Source organism: Haliaeetus albicilla, chromosome 15, assembly GCF_947461875.1.
Source record: "Haliaeetus albicilla chromosome 15, bHalAlb1.1, whole genome shotgun sequence".
Lineage (NCBI taxonomy): Eukaryota > Metazoa > Chordata > Aves > Accipitriformes > Accipitridae > Haliaeetus > Haliaeetus albicilla.
Window position 1 is genome coordinate 33,169,539 of NC_091497.1, and position 13,372 is coordinate 33,182,910.

The 13,372-nt window shown below is 42.0% G+C and overlaps 1 protein-coding gene and 1 long non-coding RNA gene across 2 annotated transcripts; one reads left to right on the forward strand and one right to left on the reverse strand.

Moving 5' to 3' along the window:
- Positions 1 to 4,844: 4,844 nt before the first annotated feature.
- On the reverse strand, positions 4,845 to 10,144 carry LOC138689114 (uncharacterized). The gene is made up of 2 exons (XR_011327928.1): positions 7,307 to 10,144; positions 4,845 to 6,557 (listed from the first exon to the last, which is right to left on the reverse strand). It is a non-coding gene; the product is annotated as an uncharacterized lncRNA (long non-coding RNA).
- Positions 10,145 to 10,177: 33 nt separating this feature from the next.
- On the forward strand, positions 10,178 to 12,543 carry NUDT15 (nudix hydrolase 15). Its single transcript, XM_069802705.1, has 3 exons — positions 10,178 to 10,404; positions 10,505 to 10,695; positions 11,130 to 12,543. Exons 1-3 carry the CDS (start codon positions 10,253 to 10,255, stop codon positions 11,273 to 11,275), a joined length of 489 nt encoding a protein of 162 aa, XP_069658806.1. The 5' UTR covers positions 10,178 to 10,252; the 3' UTR covers positions 11,276 to 12,543.
- The last annotated feature ends 829 nt before the right edge of the window (positions 12,544 to 13,372 follow it).

Genomic DNA, 13,372 nt, shown 5'->3' on the forward strand with positions numbered 1-13,372 from the left:
TGTCGGGAGGACTGACGGGGAGGAATCGGGAGGGGGCCGCTAACGCCCTTCCCAGCCTCTCGTTTATCAACGGTTTTGTTTAAAAAAAAAGGTTATTTTCCCTCAGAGATCCTCAAAAAAGCGTTGTAATCTAGCCACAGCCGCTCTCACCCGACGTGGGTGAGCGTCAGGCAGGAGGAGAGGGCCCCGGCTCCTTTCTGCCACCCCCCGCCCTGGTTCTGCTTCAAAATGGAAAATTTGACAATATTTTTTACTCTGAGTAATTTTTTTCTTTTTTTTTTTTCGTATTTCAGGGTGTCTTCGTGCAACAACTCACACGCACATCCATTACTGAACCGAACTGAAGACCCAGCATTTCTATTTTATTTATTTTGCAGCCTGTCCTCACTCCCCCTCAACCAGGCTCCTCCGCCCGCGACACAAAAACCGTTTCGGCCTCACGCAGCTTGAAGCTGCGCCTCTGCCTTTGCAATTTAGTTTGTGTACGTTTACCGTGGTGTACCTTGAGTCACATCACTAACGAACCTAAGCGGGGGACAGAGCGTCTCTGCAGAAACCAGTGAACGGACCCTGGGACTCGCAAGGAGGTGAAGCTTTTTCCTTTAGAAGAAAACAGTAATTAGGAAAAGAGTAGAGACCAGAATTATTATTCTCACCAGAATGAGAAATGTCCTCTACCAATAATAAGGAAAAATGCAGTTATTTCCATACATTGTGAATGTCAAAGCTAGATCTGATTTGAAGGAAAGTCATGCCGGAGCGGTGAGTCTCCTGAGTTTTGTAACTGGAATTATCCAATAACCGGACAAGTTGCATTTTTTTGTTCTGAAACTGACAGCGCACTATCATAGCTTCTCCTTGGGCGAGTATTGCAAAAGGCGGAGGAACCACAGTTCAGTTATTTTGCTTCTGGTCCTCTGCTGTCCTAGTGTTATTGTCACCTGTTCGCAGAGCGCTTGGCTCTGCACCTCTTATGTTCAGATATGCAAGGTAGGAGGACATGTCACTGAACCTGTAAGCAACTGCAAGATTTTGATACACCATCCAAAATTTTCCACCACAGCTGAGAAAACACTTCCTTCTGCCAAGGGAGGGGGGGGGCGGAAACCACACTTAAACTGTGTGCTCTTTCTCTCCCCTGTACACACAGTGGCTCTTTTCTAGCCACCCCGCCTGCCTGCAGGTTCATCACAGGACAGTACTGGTATGTCATTTCCACATACAAACTTCAGGAAATCTCATAACTCTGGGACGCTCTCCAAAATGACCTCCTCCCTGGAAAAGGGAAGAAAGGGCACGCAACAAAATTTACAAAGACAATGTGATGAAGCTTGAAGCTTGGCAAAATGTAAAACCTTAAGTTTAAAAGCCCAGAGCTACTGTTCAGAGACAAGTACTGGCTGCAGGTCAGGGAACCAGACTTATATCCTGACTCAGTTGATTGCCGCTGTGAAAAAGCTGGACAAATCTCTCCAGGCTTATAATTCATTCTTGCCTTTGCAAAGAGCTGTAAAACGTTCAGAGTACAACTACTATTGTATCTTCTTCTTCTCACTGTGGGTGACTTCTCCTTCCAGTTTTAAGCTGAAGAAGGTTTTTACCTTATACATCAAAAGAAGAAATGTTACATGGTCTTGCAATATTGAAGGACTTCTAGAAAAATTATGGCAGATGCTGACATTGTCCATAGTCTGATACACAGCTGTATGGAGAACTTTCATTATTTGGATGTTGCATTGTCTGATTTCCTTCTCAGCTGGGAGAACCGGTCTAACTGGGATGCGCTGTAAAAAAAACGCATGAATTTCTCTGCTTTCTGTCTGATCACCAGTGCCACCCTGTGGCTCAGACTGTCAGTACAACGTGGTCGGGAGTTAACGCAACTCAAACCTTAAAAACATCAGTTCTTGGAAATGACACATTCACCTTTTCTTTGCTTTCTTAGAGAAACAGGAAGAGATAACAATCTTGGCTACAACCAGGCAAATTCCTAGTGAGTCCAGTTAAACTAACTCAGGTTTGCACAGGCTCAGCCTAATGATTGCCATGAAAAGGCAATCCAGCATCCTTCCCTGAAGGTGCTCCAGCATCTCTCCTACAAGGATTCTGACATCTTCACCTGTCCTTGCAAGAGGTATTTAATGGACACAGTCTCAGGTCTGGATGAGTGCAGTTTTCTACAGGGGACAGTATGAACATTAAGCACCAGCTCACCGTCTCTCCCAGTACAAGAACTGGGAAACACCAGGGAAGGCTGGTAGGTGAAACGTTCAATGTAACCAAAAGGATTTTGTTTGCAAAGGTGATTCTTCACATAGCTAAGCTGTGGAGCACCTTGCCATGGACGCTGCAAATGATGGAATTTCACATGGGCTCAAGAGAAGCCTTGGTAGGTTTGAAGAGGAGAAATGAGAAGAGGGTTGGTAAATACACAGAAGCCACCTCTGCCTTGAGCCGTCACTGAGCCACAGATGGCTGTAGAAGGGTAGTCAAAAGCCCTGTCATGATTTCTTGCCTATTATATTCCAGACATTCACTCTGGACCAGCAGGTACTGTCCTAGATGGATTTTTGTCCTGAGCTAATGGACACTATATCCTTCTGTCTCAGTCTGCCCTGGTATGGAATACACCCAGAAGTTTCATAGGGGCTGGAGCACAATCCATCTTTGCCAGCCTATGAGTTGCCCAAGGTCACTGAAAATGTTAATGGCAGAGCTACAAATAAAACAGAATAGTCTCACCACCTACACTCATTCTGATGACTCAGTCTTGTCTGTACACAGCAGAGCAAAGAAATAATTAACAAGCAATGAAGACAGTAGAACCCTCTCACCACAGTACAGCTCTAATTTGTCCTATTGTTCTTGCATATGCACACCATTATTCTCTATGAATCGTGAAAACAGTGACTACTTTTGGGCTGACAGCTTATCTTGATGACAAACAGTACTCTTAATGGAACCAGATATGAATGGTAATTCCATCACTGATATAAAAAAGAATATTCCAGTATTAAAAGAGTACAAGAGTTCATGACAGTCAGTGAAGGTTATAGGAATCTTTCTTTTTTTTTTTTTTGCTCAGCTAGGCCGTTTCTGAAGTAGGATATTAAAAGCAAGGATTTTCTGTCCTATGGTAAGGAACTACATAATGTAGAAAATCTCATAGGTCTCATAAATTCTGATATGAAAAGGTAATGAAAAAACATTTTTTGGAGTTTATGTGAAGCCAGGATTGTGGAGAATGGTGCAGACCACAAATTTACAGTAAAGGTAGGGTCAGGGCATAGGCGAAGGTAAAGTAGGCTAACTTCTTCAAAATTTCCCTTCTGTTATTTGGAAACTCTTTCTTAAGTAGGATCATTTGTGGAAATTCCAGTATTTCAGCTGCAGGTGAGCAGTCTTTCTTTCTTTTCTTTACTCGGTATTCTCCATAGCTTCATTGTTGGTCACTCCATCAAATCACTAATGACCCTGACAGGCACGCCAGTGGCACACTGGGGATACTGTGAACCCTTGCCTACTTTTTATCCACAGATTTCCGAACAAAGAAGCTCTCTAGCAGTACACTGTTTGACAGCCATGGAAAAGGAAGAGACCAAATTTAGGGACAAAGCCTGGAAAGGAAGTCAGGCCACATGGGAGCTAACCAGTGACCCCGCAATGTCAACCCATCTTTCTTTTTCTCCAGTTCCCACTAAGTTCAGGCAGGCAAATCAAGTTCATTTCTTCTCTTGCAGTGAAATTTGGATAAACATTGCAGCACTGAACCATGAAGCTGGTCTTTAACATTGTAATGCACTGACTACATCTTTAGGTCTGAATCCTATCTCAACTTTGGAAATAAGATCAGAGGTACAGAGCTCAGGGTCAACGTTCCACAGCTTACTGTTCATCCTAAAGTAAACTGTCTATCTGCAGGTAAGAATCAGTGCAAGGCATTATCACAGAGGACCTGCACAAGTACTAAAACTGGAAGGTATTACCTCTTAGTGGTTTTTTTAAGGAGTTGGAGCAAAAACTGTTTTCTCACCCATATTCTTTCATTTTTCTTTATTACTATTAAAATACATTTTGTGGACTTCAGGAAATTCTAGATGGAGACATACAAAATTTTGAATCTGTTAAAAACTGAAGGGAAAGAGAAATTATTTGACATGCAATTAATATTAATTATCAGTACGAAAGCATATTTGCAATTGCAAAGAACTAATATCAAGGAAATTAAGTGAAAAAATCTCAAATTTTAAGAAGGCAAACTAAAGCAGTATAGAAGTATGCTCAAAAATCTAAAGATCACAAGAGCTGTTTGCCACATGTATAGAAGGGGGGAAAAAAGGCATGGATTTAGGGATCAAAAGACAACACATTTTTACAAGGGGTAGTGCATCTTGGCTTAACAAACTGTGTGACAAGCTACTGAATAGGAAATAACTCCTGTCAGCTACACTGTGATGTTTTACGCAAGTAATGATAGGAATATATAAAATATTCAGACATATCTTGCAAGGATCTGGGTTCTCTTAAGTTATGTGAGAGCAAAGAGCAATGTCTGCTTTACTGTTGTAGAACCAGACTCCACTGGAGAATCCTGTTTTATCTAAAATCTCCACAGCGCTTATTGCACAATATCCTAGTAGAAGATACAGCTACCAACTTCACGCAAGACTCGGCTTTGTAAGCATGGCAGCATTTATTTCTGTTGAATCAGGACAATTTAGCGATTGACTCTAAATGGAAAAGGCAACCCCCCAAAAATTTGATTTGGTTTCTGTCCTTGTTTTGTCTAAAGCAGCTACTCTTTACATTTGGACTGCCATATTAAAAAAAGCCAACAAATTAGATGTGTAGGTAAAATTTGCCTTGGCACTTACAAGTGTAAATCTTTGTACCCTTATTAGTAAAATGTGTATCTTCAGTGCAATTTCATACATTTTTTTCAGACACTAAGCTTGAGGAGAAAAAAAGGAAAAATATCAATCATGGAATTATGCTATCCCATGGGAGGAAGCTGTAGATTGTCAACGTCTCCTAATTACCACCTTTCCTAATGTTAAAAGTGGCATAGTGATGCTCTAGCCATATTTACCTGGTCAACGCAGAACTGCAGCTGCAGAAAGCTGGCTGGCCGTCCTCGTGAAAAAGACTCTGGCACATGACTAAACTAAAGCTGAGTATCAATAAACAGCCCTGCAGAGAAGGGACAAGAGCTCCTGTCTTACAGAAGAGTGTGTAGCATCTGACTGTGGCAAAAAGACCAGGATTTTCACCCGGAAACATGGAAACTAGATACTCTTTTGCCACCACCACATCTCAGAGGCAGTGGATGGCAGCTCATTAGATCATGTCTCACCTTTATTGACTATGTGAGCAGTTTTTGACTGAACACTCACTTCTGGTGACTTAACTCCCTTGCTGATACTGCATATGACAAGGGCAGGTAGTCCTGATTTCTCAGCTGTGAGGCAAAACTACCTCCCAGTTCTAACTGACAGCATCTCAAGGAAAAGTAAGTGGGTAAATTTAAGCTGAAGGGACTGGAATATGCCACGTGAGGTGAAATACTCAGGTAGTAACAGGAAGCCTTTAAAAAGCTCTGTGCACAAATGGCACGTGGATTTACTGACACTAATTTGAACCGATTTTCATCCTTTGACCATCAAGCGTTTTTCCTCCTGAAAGGCTTTTTTGTTGCCAAACCCAAATTGTATATCCCCAATATATCTCCTAGAAATAACTGAATTGGCTTTGCTGAAGTTACCCCCAAAAGTTGATGCACAAAGATGACGTGCTAGAAATTTACGGGATTAATATTTATGGTTTAGTTTAGTAAACCTGCAAAAACTAAACCCAAGGAATTAGAAACTGCTAAGCGACTTCAACGATACCTGTTATCTCCAAAAGAAATAAAAATCATCCACACATGTTCATATTTCTGTAGCACTGTATGTCCCAGGAGGCCCCAAAGGACTTAACAGATCCAGGCCCCTGTGATCTTACAAGCTTTGCCATCCTTTCTTGGCTTTAAGGAGGTGAATGGTCTTCAAATTAGTGTAGCTGCTCCTATCAGAGCTACTTGCTTCAATCAAATTAAAAAGTAAAAACATTATTTAAACCAAAAGGTGCAGACCTTTTAATAAATTCCTGTATTTTTGCAAATACCGAGTACGGGAGCTAGTAAGGAGCAATCTTACCAGCTGCCTAAACAGAATCATGGCACAGTTTAGGTTGGAAGGGGTCTCTGAAGACCATCTGCTCCAGGCCCTCCTCTTCCCCTCAGGCCAGCCCTTGCTCAAAGCAGGGCCAGCTCCCTGCAGGTCACTCTGGGCTGTGTCCAGTCAGGTTTTCAGTCTCTCCAAGGATGGAGATTCCACAGCCTCTCCAAACAACCTCTAGTGCTCTGCTACTCTCACCTTAACACTCTACTCCAGGAGATTCGCTTCAGCTCCCAAATCAAAGGAGTTCTGGCACTGCTTTTTTAGGTGAGGTTCAGCTCTCTGCACAGTAGAGATGCACTTTCCATCCAACTGAAATTGCGGCAGATTATCACTGATTTACTTAGAAAAAAAAAAAAGTATTGCAGGATTTTATTATGTACATATGACCAGAGTTTATTTACATTTCAACATAAAAACAACATATCATACATTGCCTAATTTCTGGTACTAATTTCTATCAAGTGGTAACATTACAGCCAGGGGTGATTTATGGTAAGAGACTTGGCGATTTAATGGAAGCATGAGGTGTCACAGAAATATTTCTGCTAAAATACAAGTGAGGAAACAGTTAACAATGTTAAATTTTAAATTTTCAGTATTAGGGGCGAGGATAACAACCAGCTGCTTGAATGCCAAGTGAGGGAAAATCCATACATCTTCCAAGCTCATGTTTCAGTCAGCCTGCTGGCAGAATTTTGATGCCATGCACTGCTGTCACATTCCACCCAGCTTCTGAATGCCAGCTTTGCAATGTAAAATATTTAAACATAATCCTTACATCTTCTAGTTTGTACTTCTGCTAAGCGAATGTGAATATGTAGTAAATTCCACAGCCAGGGAACCACGTCCATGAGATTCTCAGGAAGATGGATGTTTTCTGGTTGGGTAGCTGCTTTTCAAGCAGCTTTTGTACACTGTGTGCTTTTCTGACCTGATTTCTCTATGTGCGTTCTTCTTAAGGAACGGCTGTGTTGTCACTTTAATCTGACATCAATCTGGCCTGTCACTAACATGGTTAGTCCCACCATTCTTGTTCCCAGCTGCTCACACTCGCTGCCTCCCTTGTGCCAATTCAATCACTCATGTACCTGAGCTATAAATCATATCAGAGAAGCCATCCTGCTGAAAAAATCATCTTTTTCCCAGTTTGCTGAGTTAGGTTTGGCTTCGTGCTGTTCAGTCTGACCTAACTCTGTCCCACCCACTCCATGTGCTGCCCACAGCATGCTAGAAAACAAATTCACAAAAAAAAAAAAAAAAAAAAAAAAAAAAATTTTTTTTGGAGCCAGATCAGTTCATTCGTCCAGTTCACTGCACAGCCACTTCAGTTAACAGCATGTATTGGGTCTGCTGTGCTTGGGCCTGAGAAGTAGGTGCCTCTCTTTGAACAGCAGCCTGGACGCATGCTAGTTTAAATAAATTGGTTTAGCCATTTATGTCACAGAAGTACTTTGTCAGATGAAATGTTAATGAACAAGTTTACAACAGCATACAAATCATAACCTTGCAAGCTTTTCAACATACTACTATAGTAGAAGATGCATTTTTAATTTCTCATTCTTGGCTTATTCTCATCTCTTTTCTTCAGTGGATGTCTGTTCACTATCAAACTCAGAAATAGTGGCCTGTATTTACTTCATAATCTGTGCAAAACCTGAGTGCCTGCCCATGTCCTAAATAAATCCTAAAGTGAAACCGATCAGAACAGATTCAGTCAACAAAATGTGTTTTATTTTCATACAGTATTCTTTGTTAATGACCACAAACCTAAGATGAAAAAATTGAAACAATTAAATACAAACATCTGTATAAAAGCAGATTTCAAAACCTTGCCAAAAAAGAGCTTCACATCCTTGTTGCAATCAATAGGATGACGGAGGGAAAATCTTAGCCTACTGACAACTATTGTTTATAAGAAATATGAATAGTTTTTATATTCTACATAATTATCTTCATATATTTTACCTATTTGTAAGAAATTGTATCCTTCTATCATTCTAACAAGCACGATGATGGTATATTATTTTGTTTTTAAAAAGATAGTAGAATGACAGTGGGCCACCCTCAGACTTGTTTATAAGTGCCATTTGGTATAAGGTACAGGAAGATGGCATACACAAAAAGTAGAATGTTTTCATTAGTCAGATAAACAGCCTTGTGGTGTTTTAATATACTGGACCAGAATGGGCTTAGTGGGTAAGGAGGAGTCTTTGATAAGACTTTTGTAAGATCACTGTCATCTTAAAATGTAAATACAGAAGTGACATAACTGACCGAAGTTTAATCTGGAGATTAGGATACTCCAGCTGTACTGGAGGACAGATATAAATGAATGAGCTTGATTTACAGAAAGTCAGTTAGCGTGGCAATTTGCCCAAGATTATTATGTTTTTGTTTACCAATGTCAGTAACTCAGGGCGTGGGCTGACATTACAGCTAAACAGCACAGCCAACTACTGTCAAAGGGCAGGCTTGCTTCCAGCACGCCCAGCCATACACTCCTGACATTTCCTTCATGCCAGCACTGGGACTCATCTGATGCCGTACTGAGCCAGTTCAGGCAACTGAACCTAAGAGAACTAATCCCACAAAAAGCAGTGATTTATCTTCAGCCAGTGTGGCCCTGTGACCTTCATAAGTACATAAAAACATCTGTACAGAAGTTATTTTAAAACCTTACAAAAAAGAGCTCTTTGAAAGTCCTGCAAAGAAACAGTAATTCATATCTCTGTTGTGATCAATAGACTGGGGAAGGGGAAAATCTGACAAGCATTACAGTTGTTTATAAGGAATATGAAAGTTTGCATCTTATTTTCTACATAATTTTATAATTTAAAAAGTGTGAAAATGAAGGTAAACATTTGCTAGCAGAAATTTTGATTTCTTCTTTATCAGTCAGGAACTGTTATTCTGCCTCTAGAGCTCCACTTAGCTGAGTTTGTAGTTTCTTTTTTAATAATCTCAAGGTGAGTCTCCAGAGTCAGACTCCCTACCCAGCTGAAACTATGGGCCAACCTAAGAAGGGCCACTTTTCAAGTTCTGAACAAATGTGCAGAGATCAACTGGTACCCTGACCGCCACGAAGTGGAGTTATACAGCTTGTTTGTTTTCAGATGCCCCTCATTTACACAAATGCTTTTTCAATTCTCAGTCACCTCACCAGTCCCTTGGCATTGAGGCCCCCCCGATAGCATATTTCCATACATTCTGTATGGTATGTCTAAATATTTTGATGGTTTTAATATTTTGTACCAGCCGTGGAAACTGGTTTGCTGCTAGGTGACTGTAAAAGTGAGATTTGGTAAATAATTATTAGAAATCTCATACTAACACTACGATTGAAACAATAGACAAAAGTATAGCCAAGCAATTAACTAGTAGAGGTAGTTACTCCTAAGTTTTGCAGTTCTTTGGTCTTATGACTAGATGTTCCTGTACGCTAGATGAGAACAATGCTGAAACTGACCACATGTGATTGAAACTGTGTTAAGCTTCAAGACCAAAGAACAAGGATGAGAATAAAGACTTCAGTTACAGCCAACGAGAGCTTCAAATGGGTTGGTGGTCACAAAAGCAGCCCTTTGACTCAAACTGGATCCTTCATTGCGCATGATCAGCTGTAGGTGGTACTATGATAATCAGCTATAATCATTTTTATGTGTACTAATCTGATTAATATGCAATTAGTTATTCTATATAACCAGTCTGTGCTGAAGCTGCGGTATGCACGCTAGGTGGAACTATCCCCCGTGCACCCAGCGCTGCAATAAAGAATGCTTCCTTTCTAAAACTCCAAAACCAGTCTTAGGGAGTTTCTTCGACGGGCTTTTCGGTATCACCCCCTCAAAAAAAAAAAAGGAAAAAAAACCCCCAACCCCCAAACGCACTCCATTCCAAAACGGAAAGCCATGGTCCTTCTCACCGCCCGCCCCAGCCAGCCCCAGGCCTCGCCCCGAACCGCCTCCCTAAAACCGGGAGGAGGAGCCGCCCCCGCCCTCCCTGCCCTGAGGGGATCCCGCGGGCCCACGGCTGCCATGGCGGAGAGGCCGCAGCCCCCGCGGCCCGGGATCGGTGTGGGGGTGGTCGTCACCAGCCCCACGCACCCCAACTGCGTCCTCCTGGGCAAGAGGAAAGGCCCGCTGGGGGCCGGCACCTACCAGCTCCCCGGAGGCCACCTGGAGTTCGGGTAGGAGCCCCCAGACCCCCCCCACAGACACACATTCCCCCGCTAACCGGGGAGAGGCGGCCGCCCTCCCCTGAGGCGGCCATTGCCTTCCCGCCCGCAGGGAGAGCCTGGCGGAGTGCGCCGCGCGGGAAACGCTGGAGGAGGCGGCGCTGCGGCTGCGTCACGTCCGCTTCGCCTCCACCGTCAACTCCGTCTGCGCCGCCGCCCGCTACCACTACGTCACCGTCCTGATGAAGGGCGAGGCGGAGCCGGGGGCGGAGCCGCGCAACCGCGAGCCCGAGAAGAACGAGGGTGAGGCGGGAGGGGCGGGGCGGGGCCGGGCGCGCGGGAGGGGGCGGGGCCGCGCCTCGCCTCAGGTGCCTCAGCGCCGAGATGGGGCGGCGGCGGTTTCTCTCTTCACTCGGTCCTACCCGAAAATAAGCTTTGGAGCCCGTTTTTATTTTATATTTCCCCATATGGCCACACGCTTCTGACGTCGTGAGGCCAGGGAGCGGCTACGAGTACGTTTCTTCTCTAAGTCTGAGGAAACTCTCCTCTCCGGCAGGGTCAAGGCTTAACGTGAGGAAAATAATAAATTTAAAATAACCGTGTATGCAACGGAGAACTTGCGTTTGCGTTGGTAGTTTCTGCACAAGCCACCCAGCCTGGCAGAGGCAGAATTGTGACGCGATTCAATTTATACTCTGGCTTTTTCTTGGGTTTTTTTTATTTTTTTTCTCCTGCAGGTTGGGAATGGGTTAAATGGGATGAATTTCCTCCAGCAGATCAACTGTTCTGGGCCTTACGCTGTTTGAGAGAGCAAGGTTACAATCCCTTCACAGAAGAGCTCGATCATCTAAAGGGGTACACGGGAAGTCACCAACTAGCGTAAAAACTGACCGTACATGATGTAACAAACTAAAGCACCGACCTGCTTTTTGGGGGGAGTAAAAGAGGAAAGGATATATCATGCTCGCTCTGCCCATGTGAAAATACTACCCTTCCCAAAGCCAGAAAGATGCCAGATGTTTCTTTACCTTATTTCACATGACAGTTTTCTTGTTCCAGAGCTACTTGTAGCTCTAGTGATTAACAGTTAATGTAACCTTTTATAGAAAACTCAAGACTGTTTTACCTGGTTAATCGTCATATAGATGAATAGCCCTTTGGAAGTCAGAACTAGTCAGAGAAGCTCGCTCACTTGGAAACGGTTGCAGCATCAGGCCCCAGAGAAACTGATTTGTTCAAACCACTGTCCTGCTTTCTGTGGAAAACTACTTTGTGTGTCATGCTGCTTTCCTGTAATTATAAATCTTGGACCAATTTTTAAATTTAGCCTTATCTCATAGCTTCAGTTAAGATACTGTCATGAACAAAAGTCCCATTTTACAGATGACACCTTGTTCTCCTGCAGATCGTAGCACATACTTGAAAATCAAGGTATTACAGACATGAAAAAGCTTGCGGTGCCTTGTTGCAGGGAATGAAAATTCCCTGACCCTTCTTGCCACCCCGTTTCATTATGGCATTCTGTTTGCAGCCTCACTTACCTCAGAATTTATCTGCAGAAGCGTTTCAGATCTCTGCAGCTGATCTTAATTCCCAATCATGTTACTAAACTCTTAATAGTTTAATGGAGAGGTGCCTACCATGTTCTACTAGGCTGACACAAATAACATTGTACAAACTCATCTCATTTCTAGGTGTAACTCTACAGCACACAGTCACTTTTTGGCTAAAGAGGGTTGTCAGTATGAAACAGCACAGATAATGGCTTTTGGGATTTGACAAATGGTTAATTTTGTTTGATATGACTAAATGATTGAATTAGTAGTAAATGAATCACGGTACACAAAGATAAATACAAAACCAATGAGTTTATATTTTTCATTTCTCTAGAATCTGTAACCAAATTTGATTCTTTTCCAGCTGTAGTCATTAGGACATCAGCAATTAATTGTAGGATATGACGTTTAAAAAAAAAAATCACTGCTTTGCTCTTTTTTTTTTTTTTCTCTTCAGGGTTCTTTTAGAACACAGTTTTTGTCTGTTCCCTTTAGATATACCCATTGTCCAAGATGTTCTGAGATAAACCTTTAATTTCTTTTTAATAAAACATAAGCACAATATTGAAAGATTAAAATTGTCTGAAATTATGAATTGACTTGTCAGTTCTTAAAAAGAATGTGCTTGAAGGGTTTAAAGCTCTTCCTTACTTTGCGTATACATTTTCTTAAATGGAGATGGCTCTTTTTGCTGAGAAGCGGACTGAGTGATATGAGGTATTATAAGGAAGCTACTGACAATCGCAAGCCTCCTGCTTAGAATTTGAAGCATGAACTAAGCACAACTTCCCTTAGGACAGATATTCTTTCTCTGAAGTGAAGAAAGAAGATAATGTTATAAAGCAGTTTTGAAATGAGAAATATCACTGAAAATTCCTTTACTGCTGTATCTTTGTAGAAAGCTTTTTTTTTTCCCTGTTCAAAAGTGGAGATTTTCTTCCTGAAAGCAACTTCATGTACACTGAAAATTATTCCATTCAGCTGTCAACAAAGAGGCTGTAGGAAGAGTTGACAGATGTCCTGCCCATCTGTCCCACAGAATAATGAAAAAAGAAAAATTACTAAAATGAGTTAGTGGAATTTTAAATTTTAGAAGGCATCTAGCTCCTGATGGGAAAACTGAGGTTTCTGTAAAATGGTTTGTCATGCAATAAATATTTTGTTACCATTAATGCTTACATTCAGTCTATCTGTTGTAAATATACAAGTAGTTACTGAAATGAGGACGCAAACAGTACCTCTGTATGTCAGGGTTTCTGTATCCTTTCTAAGTGGACTGATGAAATGACTGCAGTGCATTACTGCGATCAGCTGTCTGCAATCCCTAACTTAAATAACTTGTTGTGTATGTATCATGCATTTATATTTCCCCCCCGAAAGTTTGATTCTCAGTAGTTTTTAGCTGCTAAGACTCCATCCTTTCA

Bases quoted from the DNA above. Each gene is read 5' to 3' on its own strand.
- NUDT15 (XM_069802705.1), top strand. From the start codon at position 10,253: ATGGCGGAGAGGCCGCAGCCCCCGCGGCCCGGGATCGGTGTGGGGGTG. The intron at 10,405-10,504 runs GTAGGAGCCCCC...TCCCGCCCGCAG, and splicing joins GGAGGCCACCTGGAGTTCGG to GGAGAGCCTGGCGGAGTGCG. The intron at 10,696-11,129 runs GTGAGGCGGGAG...TTTCTCCTGCAG, and splicing joins CGAGCCCGAGAAGAACGAGG to GTTGGGAATGGGTTAAATGG.